General features: G+C 50.7%; 1 protein-coding gene across 2 annotated transcripts in view; it reads left to right on the top strand.

Annotated features, from left to right (window-relative positions):
• The window catches only part of QTRT1 (queuine tRNA-ribosyltransferase catalytic subunit 1), a 144,770-nt gene that overhangs the window by 82,811 nt on the left and 41,246 nt on the right, over window positions 1-20,713 (top strand). For both annotated transcript variants that reach the window (XM_069604275.1, XM_069604274.1), the window contains 2 exons: window positions 5,720-5,829; window positions 7,215-7,299. In XM_069604275.1, coding sequence (XP_069460376.1) covers window positions 5,720-5,829; window positions 7,215-7,299 — 195 coding nt within the window. The remainder of the gene's footprint in view (window positions 1-5,719; window positions 5,830-7,214; window positions 7,300-20,713) is intronic.

The following is a 20,713-nucleotide window of genomic DNA, read 5'->3' as shown; positions in this document are numbered from 1 at the left end:
TTACAATTCCAAGATACTACTATCACGTGTCCTAGATAATGGAAATATCATTTTTTTCCCAATTAACTTTGTGTCCAGATAATTTTCCCACTTCTTCAAACATCCCCTTCAGTATAGCCCCACATTCATCTGGATTAGATAACAAAATCATCATATCATGAGGGTAAGACAACATTTTTATCTCGGTTTTCCCTACCCGTATTCCTTTTATCAATTCACATTCTCTGATGTATTCCGCCAAAGGCTCCAATGCCAGATTAAACAAAAACGGTGATAGCGGACAACCTTGACCTGTTCCCTTCAAAAGTGGAAACGACTTTGAAATCTCCCCATTAACCTGCACCTGCGCCCTCACATCACGATGGATACCCTCTATCATCCTCATAAACATTGGTCCAAACCCAATTTTCAGCAACGTATGTTCCATAAATTTCCAGTTGACCCTGTCAAAGGCCTTTTCAGCATCAAACAAACCAATAATGTAATTCAAATTTGTCCCATAATGTGTGCCAATCACATTTAACAATGTCCGTATATTATCGTACCCAAACCGTCCCGGAGTAAAACCCACCTGAGACCCATCAATCAGATCACCCATACATGATTTCAACCTATGAGTCCAAATCTTTGTAAACATTTTTAGATCAACATTCAATAGAGAGATGGGTCTATAATTCCCACATTTTTTATGGTCCCTATTTGGTTTTGGAATTACAATAATCAACGCCTCTTTCATTGAATCACACATTATTCCAGTTCGCAAAAAATCATTATAAACTTCACATAAAATTGGCGCCACTATAGAGTCAAACTTCTTATACAACTCTGCCACCAAGCCATCCTTCATTTGTGAGATAGCAGTATATACTTCAGCAACATCAATCACAAAGTCCAACATGTCCCTTTTCCCCAAATCTAACATGCTGATTGATATTTTGATACATTGTGTCTTGGATATTAGGAAGTATACATATTATTAATATTCTTGAGTACTGTCTGTTACAAAGTGCATTTTTTAATGACATTCTGGATTTTGATCTTGATTTGTTGCTTTTATTTTACTTACGTATATTTATGATGTGTAAAAGTGTGTTTGAACTATATACACAATAAAAAATGTTTTAAATCTATAACACAATTAAAGGAAAAAAACTGATCCAGAAAAGTCTAGAAGGCGCATTGAGATTGTGAAGCTTAGTCTCATTTTACTGTGACCTCAAGCTAATAGGATTTCCCGGGAAGCTGAGCGTGTGATGGGACGTGCTTTTGAGAGCTGAGCCTGTCCTGGGTCTGGGACCAAACGCCAAAAGAAAGGTGTCTGACCGGTGCCAGCGACCAGCTCAGCATGGAAAACCTGGCCCTTTAAGGGGCTGTTATGAGAGTGCCATGAAAATGAACTCTGCTCAGTCTGGAGAGAAATACGGTTGGCTTGAAGGCAACCACAGCACAGAAGCCAGCCATCTCTAGGAGAGACCGCGCTGGCAAAGGGAGGGTCACCACCACTCTGAGCCATGACGTTTGACTGGCACCTTGGACTCGGGCCAAATACCTGGTGTGGAGGGTGTGGGGGGGCACTGAGCCCTAACATTTGGCTCTGTTCTTCTTTCAGTTTCTTATTTTATATTTTATTGCATTTGGTTCTACGCCCAGACCTTCAGGTATCACGGCGTAGGTTACAAGATTACTTACAGCTTACTTAAGATTATTGATTACAAAGATTACTTACAACACTTGATGGATATGAGGATGAGCTTACAAGAATTTTGGTTACATAGAGATTACTTGGAAGACTGAATGGATATGCGGATGAACTTACAAGATATGTTAATCACTAGGCAAAAGCATGTTTGAGTTTGGTACAGTGCTCAGGGGGAGCACTGGGAGAACAAACGGGCAGTCAAAGCATTTAGTATTTATTAAAAAGCCAGGTTTTCAGCAGTTTTTTGAAGTGTGGGAGGGAGGGTTTGTTGCAGATGTTGGGAGGGTGTGAGTTCCATATTCTAGGTGCTGCTGCAGTGAAACTAGAATGACCTGTTCTGGTAGTCTTGAATTGGGGAATGAGTAGGCGGGTGTTGGCGTTACATCTGAGAATTCTGGGTGGGGTTTTGCATGCGAGGCAGTGGTTGAGGTAGGTGGGTGCCTTGGAGGTGACACATTTGTGTGTGATGGTGAGTGTTTTGTGTAGTGTTGTGGCTGGAATAGGCTGCCAATGTGCCTCTTTCCTATGTTGAGAGAAGTGTTCCCTTCGGTTTATACCCAGAGCTGCTCTCAGGGCCTTGTTCTGCATTAATTGCAGTTTGTTCATGTTTTTCTTACAGGTCCCTAGGAGGAGTACATCGCAAAAGTCTAATTTTGCCAGAATGAGAGCTTTTGGTAGCGTAATGCAATTTTGGGGTGTGAAGAAAGGTCAGCTTAGGGCAATGAGCTTGGATGTGTGAGCAGTGGAGGAGGCAAGAGCGCTAATGTGTTTACCCATGGTGAAGTTGGAATCAAGGTATACCCCTAAAGTTAACTCGGTTCGAGATGGTGATTGGGGTGCCATCCATGACTATGCAAGTGTATTCTGGGTGTAATTTGTTCAGGCGGGCGGGAGTGGCAACTATGAGACTGTTTTTTTTCTGCATTGAGGCAAAGGCTGTGTGTTCCATCCAGTTCTGGATAAGTGAGTAGATATTATTTATGCAAATAGTGTTCTGTTCAAGATTGCCTGTGATGGGGATGAGTTGGATTTTATTTTTCCGAAATGCATTGGCAATTTAACCTTGTATGCATTCAATCTGATGCTGACCTTTGATTTGAAAATAAACAATCATACTCTATGAAGATTTTGCGATTAAATTGCCTTGTTACTTTGTCTTCCGAAGCTTTGAAGAGAGCTATATGAATACTGAGGCTTTTGGATCACTGAATATAATCATTTTATTTCATCACTTAAGAACCTTTATTGTACCACCTGCAAGTGGTACCGTTGTGAGCGACTGGTTAGCTGGATGTTTTTTCACCCAGCTTCTTGCGTTGCGATAAGTATCTGTGTATCATCATCAAAATTGGTGTATATTACTCCCAAAGCAACAAGGGCAGCGAAGAGTAACTTGATATAGGCATTGTAGAGGGTGGGGGATAAGCAGGATCCTTGTGGGACTGCTATGGAAATTGTTTGCTAGAGTGTGGCATAACTTATTGTGATCCACAAGATCAAATGCTGCGGATAAGTCCAATAGTGATAGGAGGCAAAGGTTACCTGAGTCTCTGGTGGTATCCATCTGGTTTTTTACTTCCAATAGTGCTGTCTCAGTGCTATGCCTGGGCCAGAAACCTGATTGTCTATCCCCTTGCAGATTATTCTCAAGATGGGATCGAACTTGGGTATAAGCAATTTTGTCTTTTCTTTTAAGTAGGAAGGGCCCCGTGGTGATCAGTCTATAGTTGGTGGGGGTAGTGGGGTCTAGTGTGGTTTGTTTTGAGGAAGGGTGTAACCCATGCTGCTTTGATGTTCGCAGGGATGGAGTTGGTGCTAAATGAAGCATTAATTAATTTAGTGATAATGGGAGCAAGTGAGGGTGCTCAGGCTTGAACTATTTTAGCAGGGCAGTTGTCACGCTTACAGTTGATTGGTTTCAGGGAGGCTATAGTCTTTAGAACTTGGGGGATGGACACCGTTGTGAAATGAAATGGCGGTATGTTGACAGGGGTGCCCAATTGTGCCGTGGGAGGAAGCTCCGCAGGATTTTTTGGGAGTGTTTACTTTGGGGGCTAGAGCGTCCTGAATGGTGGTGCACCATGCTTTACTCGCAGTGGCTGGGCTAGTCGGTGGAATAGGGGATTCTAGTTCTCTGATGAACAGCTCTTTGCTGTTCGATGCTGCATTACTAATGCATTGATTGAGCAAGTTTGTTTTATGCGTAAACACTGCGAGTTTGTAGGTTTTCTCCTCGGTTCAATGAGTTCATCATTGAACCAAGGGTTACTACGTTTTGTGTTTGGGAAGTTTCAGCTTGAGGGGGGCTACTTCACTACCACACCTGCCTCAAAATGGCTATTGATGAAGTGAGAGGCCATCAGGGGTATTGTCAACTGGGGGTTGTGCGTTGAGCAATTTGTTCAGAATGGAGAGAGGGTTTCTGGGGTGAGTCTGCGTGTGTTTCTCACCAAAATGTGGGTGGGAAGGGTGATAACCAACACCAGGTCGTTGGTTAATATGAGGTTGAAACTGATTAGGAAGTGGTCCTCCATGATTTTAGGATGTCATCTAAGGTAACTAAGGTGTTCAGTGTTAGGATCCAATCAAGGATTCTGCCTTTTGAATGGGCATTTACTATTTGTGTAAATTGCATGACTAGGAATGCGCTATGGAAGGCGGTGGCTTTGTGATCTGCTGCATCGCTATAGCCTAAATTAATATCTCCTAAGAGGATGAATTTGGTATTAGGTTTGAGGAGAGGCGTAATGAGGACTGGTAGCTCGATGTCTGGGTTGCTAGTTGAGGGTCCCTGTATACTATTAAGAAATTGATGGTAGTGTTAGGATCAGTAGTTAATTTGAGATGAAGGAATTCGTACCCTGTTGGGGTATCCATAGTACAAATTCTGAACTGCGGAGTGGATTTAGAGATGATGGCTACACCTCCTGCGGTGGCATCAAGGCGGTCCGCTCTGAATATGGTATATTCAGGTGGGATGGCTAGTGCTAATAATGAACCTGAGGCTGAGTGAAGCCATGCTTCGGTCATTACTAGGAAGTCTAGTTGGGAGTGTATGATAAGGGCGTGTGTGCCTAGGGAGCGTACATGGAGTAGTGCGCCATTAAGTGGTGTTTTGGAGTGTGGGGGATTGTGTGGTTTGGATAGGTGGGGTCAATGGCTGTGCTGTGGAGTTACCATATGTTTTGTGCTCTGAATTCTGGGAATTAAGCGGTGGATGAGTAATTATGGTTGCATGCTAGTTAGAAGGTGTAAGCGCAAGTTGCTGATAGGCGGGGGATGCTGTGGTTTTTGGTGGCTAATGGGCAAAGGTAGGTGCGGGAGGATAGTCTAGCTCTCCTTGCAGGACCTAATAAGGGTCTTGTGGGTGTCCGTAGGGTGAAGGTTCTTGAAGCAAGGCGTGAGGCGATGTGCTGAGGTGTGGTAGGTTGCGATCCGGTGGTGGTGTAAGGTGCTGCTGTATTAGGTAAGAATGGCGTTGGGCACGGTAGTGTTTGACAGAGAAGTATACAGTTTTGGTTTGACCTCTGCTCCAACCCCAGGACTGCGACGGTGTAACTAACAGCTGTTTGATGAAATCGTAAGAGATGTTTTTTCTCACAGCTGCAACTTTGGGGATTTACGAACAGTTCCACGCTCAGCCGCTAGATGGCAGGATATGCACAGCATCTGAATGTATAACTGGCAGGACGCTGTAAAAAGTGTTTTTTATTTTCATAGCCACTATGCAGAGTTCTTACGAAGATGGTGGCGGTCCACTGCAAAGCTCTGCTTTGTGGAACACACGAACATGTATAAATATCTGATTCATATTCTTTCACCAGTACTCATTCTAGTGCCATGTAGATGGAATGTGGACGGTGCTACATGCATGAATTCTATAGTGCCCTTTCTAAGCAGTCAATTGGCCATCTCCACTTTTGTCCAGGTGTTGACTTTGAACATACTGTCCTTGTGTTAAATTCCTTGACTTTGTGGGCTTTGTCTGACTTGTTCTCTTGTGTCCTGACTCCACTACAGCGGTTTGGCTCGGCACTGGTGCCTTGGGGCTCTCTGCAGTTGAAGAACAAGCAGTACGCCAAGGATTTCCAGCCCATTGATGAGAACTGTGGCTGTCCCACATGCAAGAGGTACTCGCTTCCCTTCGAGCGTTCCCCAGCCTGAGAGGCTGGCTGACTCTCATGTACTAGCCACCCCTGCTACCTGCTCCCCTCCAGCATACCTCCCACATACCACACACGCCCTAATGAGCAAGCCTTACTACACCACATAACGCGCATCCACCAAAAGAACAAACTGCCACAAATGAACAACCCAGACTCTGGATGTTACCCCTCCGGACACAATAACCCTCCCCCAGTGCACAGAACTCGAGCACACTCAGAAAGGTGACACGCAAAGACGCCAGTTACTCCTGGTTCTGCACGCGCCAACAGACGAGCAAGACCTCTTCCCTCATTAGCCTACCCCACCCACATTCTTATTGATATTTTATTTCTATCGCGCTCCTACACAAGTGTTTCAGAACGCAACAAGGCAAGGGAGGGGAACAGGGGAGAACAAAACAGCGATCTTACTAGGCCCAGTGACATCGAACGCGCAAGTGCATGGGAGAGGGGGAGGGGGAAGCTGCGAAGCAAAGGAGAAACAGATACATAAAGGCAACACACGGTGGTAGTGCAGCCAGCTAATGGCAAGTGCTGAGTTTAAGGCAGCAGACACGGGAGGTCTGAAAGTGCAGGGGAAAAAAAAAGGAGGGGGCTGTATGGGTACAGATACAGACCCCAGTTCAAGGGGTGGCCCGGAGGCAGTGCGGGAGTGTGGCAGGTTGAACAGGTACCTGGGCCAGGTGCACAGTGCCAAGAGAGCAGATCAGCAGGGGAAAGGGGGAGCGAAGGCGGAAGCAACAAAGGTCTTGAGGTGCTTCCGGAGATGGTTCTCCTCAGATTTTGGAGAGGCGGGAAGGCTGTTCCAGAGGGAGGTCGCAGCTGAAGACCGAGAGCTGACCCTGAGAGATTTGGAGGTAGAGGAGCGAAGAGATTGAGAGGGGAGGTATTTGCGGAGGGATAGCTGAAGGTATTTTGGACCCAGGCTCCAGAAAGCCTTGTGGACAATGCAGAGGGTTTTGAATTTAATCCTTGCATCCACTGGGAGCCAATGGAGAGATTTCAGAGCTGGAGAGATACGATCCCAGGGCTAGTTGCAGAGGGCAGAGAGTAGAGGCAGGTAGATTTAGAGAGCGGCTGTTACAATAGTCTAACCTTATAGAGCCAAGTGCTCGCCTGGAGACCATGCAAATGGTAGCTGTGCGTGGTATAAATCAACATAACTTATCACAACAAGCAGGTGAAGTTTTCGACCACCAGTATTGCGGCAGCGCTCTGCGTGGTTGATAGACTGTTTGAGTACCTTACAAGAAAGTGTGGGTGTGTAGATCATGCAATCCCTCTGGATGACAGCATGCAACTTTCCTTTTTTTAAAACTTTTGTTAACATGCTTTTCTTTCTTTTGCAGGCACACCCGGGCCTACCTCCACGCCTTGTTCAAGAGTGATACAGCAGCACTGCACCACATCACCATCCACAACATTGCCTACCAGGTCAGCCAAGCATGGGCAGCAGTATACTTGTGGGCTGGGAGGGGAGGGAAGGGTGTGGTGGGAACACATACTTCACATGTAAGACGGCCTCCAGGTACATCCTAGCGAGTCGAGTAGTGAGCAGTCTGGGAGTAGAATAGAGAGCAGAACCTTACTGCCCAATGCAACTCAAAACCAGCAGAATAAAGTGAAATTGGTTTCCACTTCAGCGTTAAGTAAGCGTGTAGATTCCCATTAGAGGGTAATGTGTGCAAAATTGAACAAGTCCAGCCTCTCTCACCCACAGCATGTCATACGTAGCATGACCAAACCTGTCTGGGCCTGGATGCTATCCCAGTCGCTCCCTCCTGCCTGGATGCTATCCCAGTCGCTCCCTCCTGCCTGGATGCTATCCCAGTCGCTCCCTCCTGCCTGGATACTTTTCCCTCGCTCCCTCCTGCCTGCATGCTTTTCCCTCGCTCCCTCCTGCCTGCATGCTTTTTCCTCGCCCCCCCCCCTCGCTCCCTCTGTTCCTGGTGGTGCTCCCCCCCCCCCCCCGCTCGCTCCTTCCTGGATGCTTCCTCCTTTTTATTTATTTATTTTATTTATTGTACATCTGTATGGTGCCTATACACAAGTGTTTCCAGGCGCCACAAGGCAAAAATATGGGACAGGGGAAGATGGGGAAAACACAGTAATGGTCATACTAGGCCTTGTGACAATGTTCTTATCGTGCAAGTGCCGATACAAAGTGCAAGGAGGGAGTGGACGAGGGTGCAGTGAATCCGAAGAGGGAGAGGGGGGAGTTGCGGGAGTGGGGGGGATAGGCTGAGCAAGTGATGGGGAGAGCCACAGGGGCAAGTGAAGGGGAATTGGGAAAGTGAAAAGTTTGAGAAGGGGTGGGGAACAGATTCGAACTAGAGATTTTGGGGCTGGAGAGATGCGGTCCCTGGGCTTGAGGCGAAGGATAAATCTTGCAGTCCTGTTCTGGATTAGTTGAAGAGGGTGAAGAGAAGAGAGGCAGATTGAGGAAGAGACTTTTGCAGTAGTCCACCAGCGCTCTGGAGACATTGAGCTTCTGGGGGAAGATGAGGAAAAGGAGAATGCCTCTGAGGGGTTGGTGCTGAAAGCTGGACTTCGAAGCAAGGTCTGTGATGAGTAGAGAGAAGGCGAGAGAGGAGTCAAAGATGATGCCAATGTTTTTAGCCTCACAAGAGGGTGAGGGGAGGGAGGCTTCAGCCGGCCCTCTCAGCAAAGGCCCACTTCCAAGGCCCCTGTCTGCTCCCTATCCGCTTCCGGAACGCTAATTGGGGTCCTCGCTGCACCTTAACCACAATGATTCTGCCACCTCACTCCTCTAAGAAATCCGGACTGCCTTGACTTTGCCACCTCCAGAACTATGGGTTAGTTCCCTCCTTATGGACTCACTTCTACTGCCTTTGACTATCACTGTTCTTTCTGCTTGTTGCTCCCATGTTGTCATCCTGCTGCACAGTGCTTCCTAAAATCCTTTGCTAACATCTGATTCCAAGATTGAAAAAGTCAAATCTTGCTGTTTTTGCTTTGTGCTAAAAAGTCATATCTTGCTGTCCATCTGAAATTCTCTGTATTTTGCTTGTATACTGTTTCTTCTCTGTAACTTGCCAGCCCAGTGACCTCACCACTCTTTTGTCTCGCACCTACCTGCCTTACCCCCCCAGTATCTCCATCCTCTCCTTACTTCCACCCCAATGGCGCTTTCTGTTTCTCCTATCTTCTCCACCTGCTTCTCCATTGACTATCCTTCCCTTCTCACTGTCTGGTAGGAAGAAGTTCAAAAAGGATATCTTGGCCTCTAACCCTGGTCTTCCTATCGCCGACACCTACTCCAATGCTTCCGCCAGACAGACCCTTACCGACATCCTCTTTTTCGTTCCTTCCCCAGATCTATGGACTCCTCATATGATCTCTGTGCTCTGCCCTATCTCCTCCTCTCCCATTAATGGTGGAACTCGCTGGGAAGTTCTCATGGCTTCCTTCGACTCCTCTAAAGTCATAATTAATGTCTACCTAAATGGCACTGTCATGGTCCAAGGCCCTCGGGCCAATCTCCTCCTCTTTGATAGGCGCTTCCCTCGCCTCATCAATTTCCTCATCTCCTGCTGTCCCCTTCTCTCCCCCCCCTTAGCTACCTTGCCCTCTCTCTCTCTTCCTCCTCTGCCCCTCCTAGGGCTCTTTCTCCTCGCAGGGCGTACCTCTGATCTGTACCCCTCCCTGGAAGGTCTTTAAGGCTGGCAACCTTCTTCATATTGCCACTCTCAACTCTCGCTCTGCCGTCAAACACTCCTCTGACATCTGCCACCTCCTTGAAGATCTAGACCTTGATGTCCTTGGTCTTACTGAGACATGGTTCACCGCCAGCTCTGCTACGAGCTTTGACACTCTCCTCCCTGATGGCTACAAGGTCCTCTCAGCACCCAGATACTCCCGGTCCGGTGGGGGGGTAGCCCTGATCTCTCCTGAGTGGATCCCTGCCTCTATCATTCTCACTCAGACCTACTTCTCTTTTGAATGCCTTGTCTGTAGGCTTTCTCTCTCGCCTACCCATTCTCTTACTGTGGGTACCATCTACCGGCCTCCTGGTCAAATCACTTAATTTCTCTCTGAGCGGGCAGACCTCTCCTCCTCCCTCCTGGCCTCTACCACTCAACTCCTCCTCCTCGGTGACCTAAATATACATTTAGACTCTCCTTGCTCCTCCTCTGTACTCTTCCGTGACCTCTGTGACTCCCTCTCCCTGTCCATCCTCCCCTCTGGCCCGACTCACTCTGCAGGGCACACACTGGATGTCTTGATCTCCTCTGACCTCACCGTCTCCATCCCTCTGACCACTCCTCTCTCCTGGAGCGATCAATCCCTCCTCACATCTCATCCCCCCCCCCCCAAGCCAAGCCTACCCCAACACTGCCACCTACCTTCTCGGACATCCGGCCCATGAAGCGTGTGTCAGTTGAGGCTTTTGCTGCCACTTTCTCCCCCCCCCACCTTTGGCTATCTCTCATCCTGATACAGCCCTGTCTCTGCTCTACTCTTCTATTTCTGATACGTTTGATGCTCTTGCCCCTGTCATGAGGATCCGTTTGAAGTGCAAAGCCAAGTGCAATTCCTGGTTGACTCTGACCTAGCTGCACTTAAACGTAAGTGTAGGGCGGCTGAGAGGAAATAGAGGACTTCCTGTTCATCCTCTGACAAACTGGTCTGTCACCTGCTACAAAGGCTATACCGACTCTCTGTCCTCGCCAAGAAGAGAGTCCATATTCAAGCTTGTGTCTCTGCGGCATCTAACAACTCGGCCGAACTCTTTAAAATCTGCAAGGAGCTGGCCAACCCTGCTACAGTCTCTACCCCTCCTGTTGCCTCCCAGGCTCTTCACAATGCCCTTGCCTCTCACTTCATTTGAAAAACCCAGGACATCCTGTCCACCCTCCCCACCCACACTCCTCCTCTTCCCTCTCCATCTGTGCTTGCTGACCCTCCTTTAGCCGCCATCCTTCTCGTCCTTTCCTCTTTTCACCCCTGATGAGGTTGCTAGACAAGTCCGATCTATGAAAGCCTCTTCAAAACAGGTTCATCCCTGTTCATCTAAAACCATCAAGGACCACATTGACACCCTTGCTCCGGCCCTTGCTTATTTTTGCAACCACCCCTTTGCCTTGGATCCTTCCCCTCCCCTCTGAAGCACTCCTTTGTGCATCCTCTTCTCAAGAAACCCACAGCTGATCCTTCTTGTCCAGCTAACTATCGCCCATATTTCCATTACTCCCTTTCTTGACAAACTCCTGGAAAAGTTGGCCATCTCTCAGCTTAACCTTCATTCCAATTCTGTTGGCGGTCTCCATGACCACCAGTCTGGCTTCAGAGCTGCCAGAAGCACGGAAACTGCTCTCCTAAGCATCCGTGAAGATCTGCTCACCAACCTTGACTCTAACATTCCCTCTGTCCTCATCCTCCTCGATCTCTCTTCTGCCTTCGACACGGTCAACCATAACATCCTGCTCAACCGTCTCCGTGAAAACCTGGGTATCACTGATCAGGCTCTGGCCTGGCTGACCTCTTTCCTCTCAGATCGACCCTCCCAGGACCAACTTGGGTCCTTCCTTTCATCTATCTTCCTCTCTATCTGTGGTGTTCCCCAGGGGGTCTAACCTCTCGCCCTGGCTTTTCAACCAATACCTGGCAACTCTTGCCCACTGCATTGCCATTTTCTGCTCAAATTTCCAGTGCTACGCTGACGACACAACTCATTTTCCGGCTGCCCTCTGCCACCTCCTCTCCCTCTCTCATCTCTGATTGCCTAACTGCCATTCAAGATTGGTGTGCTGCCAATGATCTTTGTCTGAATGCCAGCAAGACGGAGATCCTCCTCATCGGCACACCTTCACCGTCCTTTCCCCTCACTCTCTGGCTGGCCTCCCTTGGCCCTCCTCCTACCCCCACCTGCGAGGCTAAGAACCTCAGTGTCATCTTTGACTCCACTATTTCCTTCTCCGCCCACATCTGAGGTCTCTAAAAAGTAAAATTTCCGATTGCACCTCCTCAGAGGTACTCTGCCTTTCCTCTCCTTCCCCCAGAAGCTCATGGTATCCCAAGCTCTGGTTCTTTCTAGCTTGGACTATTGTAACAGCCTCTATCTAAATCTACCTGCCTCTACTCTCCGCCCTCTGCAACTAATCCAGAACAGGACTGCGAGACTTGTCCTTGGCCTCAAGCCCTGGGATCGTATCTCTCCAGCTCTGAAATCTCTCCACTAGCTCCCAGTGGATGCAAGGATTAAATTCAAAACCCTCTGCATTGTCCACAAGGCTTTCTGGGGCCTGGGTCCAAAATACCTTCAGCTATCCCTCCCCAAATACCTCCCCTCTTGAGCTCTTCACTCCTCTACCTCCAACTCACTCTGGGTCCGTCGATTTTCTTAGAAACGAGCTGGGGGTAGATCTGTCTTTGACTGGGGCCTCCCTCTGGAACAGCCTCCCTGCCACTCTAAAACTTGAGGAGAACCATCTCCGGTTCCGGAAACACCTCAAGACCTTCCTCTTTCCTTCTGCCTTCGCTCCCCCTCTCCCCTGCTGATCTCTTCTCTCTTGGCACCATGCACCTGGCCACCCTCTGTCTTTTGGGCCCAGGTACCTGCTCATCCTGCCACCCTCCCGCACTGCCTCCGGGCCACCCCTTGCACTGGGGTCTGTATCTGTACCCATACAGCCCCCCTTTTTCTTCCTGCACTTATCAGACCTACCCTGTCTGCTGCCTTAAACCTAGCACTTGCAAATTGCTGGCTGCATTACCACTGTTTGTTGCCTTTATTATTTATTTATTGTTATCTGTTTCTCCTCTGCTTTGCATTTTCCACACCTCCCCCCCTTCCATGCACTTTTCCCCTCCCCCCTCTCCCATGCACTTGTGCATTCTCAATTTCACTGGGCCTAGTAAGATCGCTGTTTTGTTCTCCCCTGTTCCCCTCCCTTGCCTTGTCACGCTCTGAAACACTTGTGTACGACCGCAATAGAAATAAAATATCAATCAATCAACCTAAGGAGGGTGGCCAGAGAGTATGGGAGGAAACAGATCAGGTGTCCCAATGCGAAGGATCTCAGTCTTACTGACATTAAGGCAGAGTACCATGCCTGAATAGCAGGCAGGCAGGCATTAATGAGGGAGGAAGGGGAAGAGGTTTAGGATTGGAAGCTTAAAGGAAAGCTGAGTGTCATCTGCATAACACTGGAAGTGAGGGGAGAAGGAGGAGAGGAGGTGGGAAAGGTAGATGTTGAAAAGCCATGGTGATAGGATAGAGCCCTGAAGGACGCCACATGTGGAGACTAAGGTGGAGGAAAGGAAAGGGCTCAATTGCACTTGGGAGGGACGGTCAGAAAGGAAAGAGGTCAGCCACGCCAGTGCCCGGTCCGTGATGCCCAAGGTATCACAGAGACGATTTATGAGGATGGCATGATTGACCGTGTCAAAGGCTGAAGAAAGAGAAAGAAGGATCAGAGCAGAGGGAGAGGTTTGAAAACAGAGCTTCTCGTATGTTCAGGAGAGCAGTTTCCGTGCCTCTGGATGTTCTGAAGCCAGACAGGTGGTCATGGAGGCAGCCAGCCAATTCGGTGTGATGGGTCAGTTGGGGGATGACCAACGTCTCTGTGAGTTTGCCAATAAAGGGGAGATGGAGATAGGGCGATAGTAGGCTGGGCACGAGGGATCTGCCGATCGATTTCTTTTAGGAGAGGATGCACAAGAGATTGCTTGAGGGGTTGTGGGAAAGAACCAGTGGCAAAGGAGTAGTTACTGAGGTCCGCCAAGGCGGAGCCGAGAGACGAGATGCTGTACTTGATGGTTCTGGAAGAGCGGGGAGCACCTGATTTGGAGGAGACTTTAGCCCTCCGGTGCAATGGGAGAGAAGGAGGAGAGAATCGGAGGGTGGAAGGGTGGGGGGCAAGGGTGGCAAGACAAGGGGGCGTGGGGAAGGGAGTAGATGACAGTAAGTACATATGTTCTGCGTTTCAGTGGAGAAATGGGAAGCAAGAGCAGTGCAGAGGTCTTAGGAGGGAAAGGGAGCGGAGGTGCCTGCAGTAGGATTGGCAAGTTTCCTATATGATTTAAAACAATCCTTGGAATCTAGCTGTGATGTTTTGAATATGTTGTCAAGGCTCTAAGAAGTCACACTACCAGCTACACCTCAGAGGTAGCCTTCCTTTCCTCGCCTTCCCCCAGAAGCTCACTGTCTCTAGAGCCCTGGTTCTTTCGAAGCTGGACTACTGTAACAGCCTCTATCTAAATCTGCCTGCCTCTACTCTCCGCCCTTTGCAACTCATCCAGAACAGGACTGCGAGACTTGTCCTTGGCCTCAAGCCCAGGGACCGTATCTCTCCAGGACTGAAATCACTACCCTGGCTCCCAGTGACTGTGAGGATCAAGTTCAAAACCCTCTGCATTGGTCCACAAGGCCTTCTGGGGCCTTGGGCCAAAATACCTTCAACTCTCTCTTCCTAAATATCTTCCTTCTCGAGCTCTTCGCTCATCCACCTCCAACTCCCTCAGGGTCAGCCGCTTCTCCAAACGAGGAGTTGGGGGCAGATCTCTCTCCGCTGCAGGTGCCTCCCTCTGGAACAGCCTTCCTGCCTCCCTGAAACTTGAGGAGAACCATCTCCGGTTCCGGAAGCACCTCAGAACCTTCCTCTTTGCCTCTTTCTCTCCCCTGCTAAAATCACTGAACCTGCACTGAATCTGCAACTGGGCCACTCGCCGTTCTCGGTCCTTGGCCCAGCCACTCTCCCCTGCACTGCCTCCCTGGCAACCCCTGCACTGCAGGACTGTCTGTATCCCTACAGCCCCCCTTCCCAGCACTTGTCTGCACTTACCTGGCACTTGCCACTAGCTGGCCCTTGTTATTTATCCTGTATGCTATTAACCCTGTACTGCACTTTCCCCCCTCTCCCTTTCCCCCTTGCACTTTTCCCTTCCCCTCTACCCTTGCGCGATCTGAATGACACCTGGCCTAGTAGGATCGTTGTCTGTCTCCCCTTGTTCCCTCCCCCCTGGCCTCGTCGCGCCTTTAAACACTTGTGTATAGGCGCGTTACAAATGCCATATCATATCAAGGCTAATGGATTCACCTGGCATGGAGAATATGCGTAAGAAAAAGATTATGGCATAGGACAGGACCCAGGGCACTGATATTCTATCTAAGAAGCGCTGATATGAGGCCTTTGATCCTGGTTCCCCAAGCACCTGTCTGGAAGTGTTTTATACTCTTATCTCAGGTTAAATATGCTGCCAACTAGGAGTATTATGGCTCTTGGCAAGGTGCCCCTTTGGCATACCGCATATGCAGACTCTGTCAAAAAGAAACTGAGACCAGTCTGCATGTGCTAACTGCATGCCCGGTGCTTATCGCAATGCTACGGCACATGGGTTTGAGAGCTTAACTGGATCAATTCTAGGCAACCCTTTTCGAAGAGAAATCCATGGTTATGACAGCTGCAGCACTTCAAATGTGCAGGGAGGCACTGAAGATAATTGAGGAGAGACAACTGAATGAATGATTTTATTGTATTTTCTGTGCAAAAGTTTTTATTACATTTTAAATAATTTCATGTATCTTCAGTGCTTAAGGTTTGTACAATAACCAGATCCACAATCGCGGGGGAAAAAAAAGATTGACAAGTTCATTGCAGATTTTGAAGAGTTCAGTCGTGTTATTAGTTGGCCCAGAGATGCAGTCTTGGACATGAGCCCTCTTCTTGGAGCAGGTTGCAAGATGATATTGCCTTTGGAGCAGATGGCAGGCCAGTTTATCCAAGGATGTACTTGAGGCCTGCAACCTCCACTAGGCAGCTTTGCACTTGGGTTTCAAAGCTGCTAAATCGGAGTCATACCAAGAGTTATTTTTGGAGGCAGGCTTCGTGTGGATCCTCATGGCAGGGGCAAGGATGACCAGGATGTTGGAGATGGAGCGGTGGAGGTTAGCCAGTGCTGAGTCGTTGGAAGAGCAAAAGGAAGGGGTGGGGGAGCAGGGGAAATGAAGGTTGTGGAAAATGCAGCGACTGACACGCTTCATCAGTCGAATGACGGAGAAGGAGACTGGCAGTGCGGGTAGAGGCATGGTCTGGTGGCCAGCAAGCTCAAGGAGAGAGTGATCAGACCAGGAGAGGGGAATGGTTAGAGGGTTGGAGAGAGGGATATCTGATGAGATTAGAGCATCCAAGGTGTGTCCAGCAGAGTGGGTTGAACCAAAGGGTAGGATTGTGAGGGAGAGAATCCCAGAGGTCACGAAAGAGTACAGTGGTCAAATCTGGAGAATCAAGATGGATGTTGAAGTCCCTAAGGAAGAGAGGTTTGGGGGAGGAGGCCAGGAGAGGGGTCTGCCAATTCTGAGAGGAAAAGAGGGGTAGGTCCGGGGGGCCTGTAGATGGTTGCAAGAGTGAGGGAAAGAGTAGGAGAGACCGACAGCCTGCAGATGAGGCAGTCAAAGGAGAAGTAGGATTGAGTGGGAAGGATGGTGGCTGCAACCCACTCAAGGAAGATCAGGGCCACTCTGCCCCCAGACCGGGTGGGCCTGGTATTGGATTGGATTGTGTAGCCCTCTGGGAGAAGGGTGTCCAAAGCAGTGACAGAGCTGGCTTTGAACCCACGTCTCAGCGAGAGCAAGGATGTCAAGGTCTTCAATGAGGAGACGGATATCAGAGGGGTGTTTGACAGCAGAGCGAGAGTTGAGGGTTGGTTGCCCCCTTTGAATGTTTTCCGAGTAGGGGGCTGAGGGGTTGGGGTATCACCACCAAATGGGGGGATTGAGGTGATATGATAGGTTATTTATAACGTGCTTAATAACCAGAGGTTTCTAAGCGCGGTTCCAGGGATCAAACCTGTGGTGCTCCGTAATGGCTTACTTCCAAGGTGAGCACGTTGCCCCTGAGCTATCCTCCCAAGACAATGGGGAGGCATGAGGGGGAGGGGGCAATTGAAAAGAGACGGTAGATGACCGTCAAGGAGGAGGAGGTTGGGCTGAGAGCCCTGAGCCATGTTAGTGCTATTGCGATAGACATTGATGAAGCACCTGGATGATGTGTGCCAAGAGCACTTCCCGTCTCTTACCACCATTAATGGGTGAGTAAGAAAAAGGGGTCAGGACAGAGGCCATATGGGGAGTCCACAGGTCAGGAGAAGGAATGACAAAGAGAATGTCAGTGACAGTCTATCTGGCGTAAGCATTGAAGTAGGTGTCTGCAATGGGCAGACTTGGGGTTGGAGACCAGGAGGGCCTTCTTGAATTTCTTCCTTCCAGACTTTGCGAGGAAGGGAGGATAGGTGATGGAGAAACAGTAAGAGTAGATTGGAGAGATGGATAGCACCATAGGGGTGTGGGGAGGGGAGGGATCAGAGGGTGTGCAGTGGAAGGGGAGGGACAGAAATAAACAGCACAGTGCACAAACAGAACTCATCAGGCGAGGCTAGCAGCCAAACGGAGCAGAACATTTGCACAAAAATCAGGATCCCAGTAAGGGTAGCAAAGTTGGAGGCATGAGAAATGGAGGTTCAGGCACACATGAGGAATGTCAGAGCAAAGAAATTCAGCACAGAAACAATGCCCAAAATTAAAAACCATGTAGCACAGAAAAGCCAGATGGCGCAGAACGCTGTGAGCGATGCATACTGAAGAGAAACAAGTGTTCGGACGCACAGTGCGATCACAGATTCTAAAGCAACTCTGTAGTAATCCAAGGACAACTGAGGAGGTACAGTCCAGAACGTGTCCGTATAGCCAGGAGGGAGGAAGAGAGGCCCTTAGTGATGGCTTGCTGGAAACGACAGAAACACATGCTGAAGTCTAAGCGTGACATAGGAGGTGAACGCTCACCTTATTGGGCACCTCGCTGTGCAGTGGCAGAGGAGCTTGCAAGTGACAGCAGCGACCATTGGTCACGGGTGTCTAGGCCGGACAGGCCCTGTAGGGGCCTTTGTGTGGGCCTTCGTGCTGGGGGCCGGCTCCTGGTAGGCCAAGAAGGCAACGGCGCAACCAATCGGGAGAACGCTGTGCGATTGTCATGGCAACTCCGAGGCACTCCGGTGCCGATGAAGAGGCGGCCATTTTCAAAAGGGGTCATACTTTGCAAGAAAGTAGTGAGGCGACCCATTTGCTTAGCAAAAAGTGGGCAGAAAGTGCAATACCCCTCAAATCCTGGCAGTCATCAGCCAGACAACGAGATGGAAATTCAGCACCCTCAAGCGTGATGCACAAGGTGTTTACCTTCTGCATGCAAATGATGAATTCGGTGGCCTTCAGTTGGAAGCAGCAAGTCAGAGGAAATGAGGAGGGGTAGAGGGTCAGGCAAGCGACCACTGCACTCCTTGTTAGCCGATGAAAGAGAGCTGTTGAGGCCAGAAAGGGGCCTTTGTGTGGGCCTTCGTGCTGTGGGCCGGCTCAATGCTTGCAGGGTCCTGGTCGGCCAGCAAACGCATGATTGATTACGTATTGGTTGATATCCTGTCCTGATACTTCCCGCATCACTCCCTCCTGTCCTGATGCTTCCCCCTCACACCCTCCTGACTGGATGCTTCCCCCTTACTCCCTCCTGTCCTGATGCTTCCCGCTTCGCTCCCTCCCCCTGTCCTGATGCTTCCCGCTTCGCTCCCCCTGTCCTGATGCTTCCCGCTTCGCTCCCCCCTGTCCTGATGCTTCCCCCTCACACCCTCCTGACTGGATGCTTCCCCCTTACTCCCTCCTGTCCTGATGCTTCCCGCTTCGCTCCCTCCCCCTGTCCTGATGCTTCGCTCCCTCCCCCTGTCCTGATGCTTCCCGCTTCACTCCCCCTGTCCTGATGCTTCCCGCTTCGCTCCCCCCTGTCCTGATGCTTCCCCCCTCACTCCCTCCTGTCCTGATGCTTCCTCCTTGCTCCCTCCTGTCCTGATGCTTCCTCCTTGCTCCCTCCTGTCCTGATGCTTCCTCCTTGCTCCCGCCTGTCCTGATGCTTCCTCCTTGCTCCCTCCTGTCCTGATGCTTCCTCCTTGCTCCCTCCTGTCCTGATGCTTCCTCCTTGCTCCCTCCTGTCCTGATGCTTCCTCCTTGCTCCCTCCTGTCCTGATGCTTCCTCCTTGCTCCCTCCTGTCCTGATGCTTCCTCCTTGCTCCCTCCTGTCCTGATGCTTCCTCCTTGCTCCCACCTGTCCTGATGCTTCCTCCTTGCTCCCTCCTGTCCTGATGCTTCCCCCCTCACTCCCCCTTCTCCTGATGCTTCCCCCCTCGCTCCCTCCTGTCCTGATGCTTCCCCCCTCGCTCCCTCCTGTCCTGATGCTTCCCCCCTCGCTCCCTCCTGTCCTGATGCTTCCCCCTCACACCCTCCTGACTGGATGCTTCCCCCTCACACCCTCCTGACTGGATGCTTCCCCCTCACACCCTCCTGACTGGATGCTTCCCCCTCACTGCCTCCTGACTGGATGCTTCCCCCTCGCGCCCTCCAGTCCGGATGCTTCCCCCTCGCGCCCTCCAGTCCGGATGCTTCCCCCTCGCGCCCTCCTGTCCGGATGCTTCCCCCCCCCTCTCGCGCCCTCCTGTCCGGATGCTTCCCCCCCCCTCTCGCTCCCTCCTGTCTGGATGCCCCCCCCCTCGCTCCCTCCTGTCTGGATGCTTCCTCCCCCCCCTCGCTCCCTCCTGTCTGGATGCTTCCTCCCCCCCCGTTCTGGCTCCCTCCTGGCCTGATGCATCCCCTCCACCCTGGGTCCCTCCCTTGCTCATGCCCTGATCCTTCCTTGTGCCCCCTTGCTCATGCCCTGATCCTTCCTTGTGCCCCCTCGATCGTGCCCCGATTGTCCCTTTTGCACCCACCCTCATGCCCTGCTCCTCCCTTTTACCCCCTTGCTTGTGCCCTGCTCCTCCCTCTTCCTCCCTCGCACCCTGCTCCTCCCTCGTACTCCCTCGCTCGCACCCTGCTCCTCACTTTTACCACCTCGCTCGCACTCTTCTCCCTTTTACCCCCTCACTTGCGCCCCGCTCCTCCCTTTTGCCCCCTTGTTGTGCCCCGCTCCTCCCTTTTGCCCCCTCGCTTGCGCCCCGCTCCTCCCTTTTGCCCCCTCGCTTGCGCCCCCCTCCTCCCTTTTGCCCCCTCGCTTGCGCCCCGCTCCTCCCTTTTGCCCTCTCGCTTGCGCCCCGCTCCTCCCGTTTGCCCTCTCGCTTGCGCCCCGCTCCTCCCTTTTGCCCCCTTGTTGCGCCCCGCTTCTCCCGTTTGCCCCCTCGCTCAAGCCCCGCTCCCTTTTGCCCCCTCTCTCAAGCCCTGCTACACCCTTGCTTGCGTCGTCCTCCTCCCGCTTAACCCCTCGCTCGCCCCTGCTCCTCCCTTTTGCCCCCTCGCTTGCGCCCTGCTCCTCCCTTTTGTCCCCTCGTTTGCGCCCCGCTCCTCCCTTTTGCCCTCTCGCTTGCGCCCCGCTCCTCCCTTTTGTCCCCTCGTTTGCGCCCCGCTCCTCCCTTTTTTCCCCCTCGCTCAAGCCCCGCTTACCCCCTCGCTAGCGCCCTGCTCCTCCTTTACTCCCTCCTTCTCCCTACCTATCTATGCACTTGTCAACAGTTCATTCTGGGTCTGACTAGCAGAGCAGCTTTGAGCTGCTTCTATGCGCTTGCTTTCCTGACCATAGCTGGTTGAGCCACCTCCTGTTTGTTCAGAAGGGACTAACACTGCTTCCATTTCAGAATGTTGCTTCTCAACACCTGTGCTGAATAGAAGCCCCCTGCGTAGCTCTGAGCTCTCATGGCCTTGATCTGCTGCCTGCCCACCCATATCTGGAGAACTCTCATGTCTTTAGCTCGCTGTCTATCACTCGTACCCCCTGCCTCGTTATCCAATCAGCACTGCATGCTCGGATGGAGCAGCCGCTTCTGTTTACTGTCTGCAGGGGGGATTTAGAAGGGATCA

Source organism: Ambystoma mexicanum, chromosome 3q (genome assembly GCF_040938575.1).
Source record: "Ambystoma mexicanum isolate Mex_15411 chromosome 3q, UKY_AmexF1_1, whole genome shotgun sequence".
NCBI classification, from domain to species: domain Eukaryota; kingdom Metazoa; phylum Chordata; class Amphibia; order Caudata; family Ambystomatidae; genus Ambystoma; species Ambystoma mexicanum.
The sequence above is the reverse complement of the archived record's forward strand: the minus strand, read 5'-3'. Positions and strand labels throughout refer to the sequence as shown.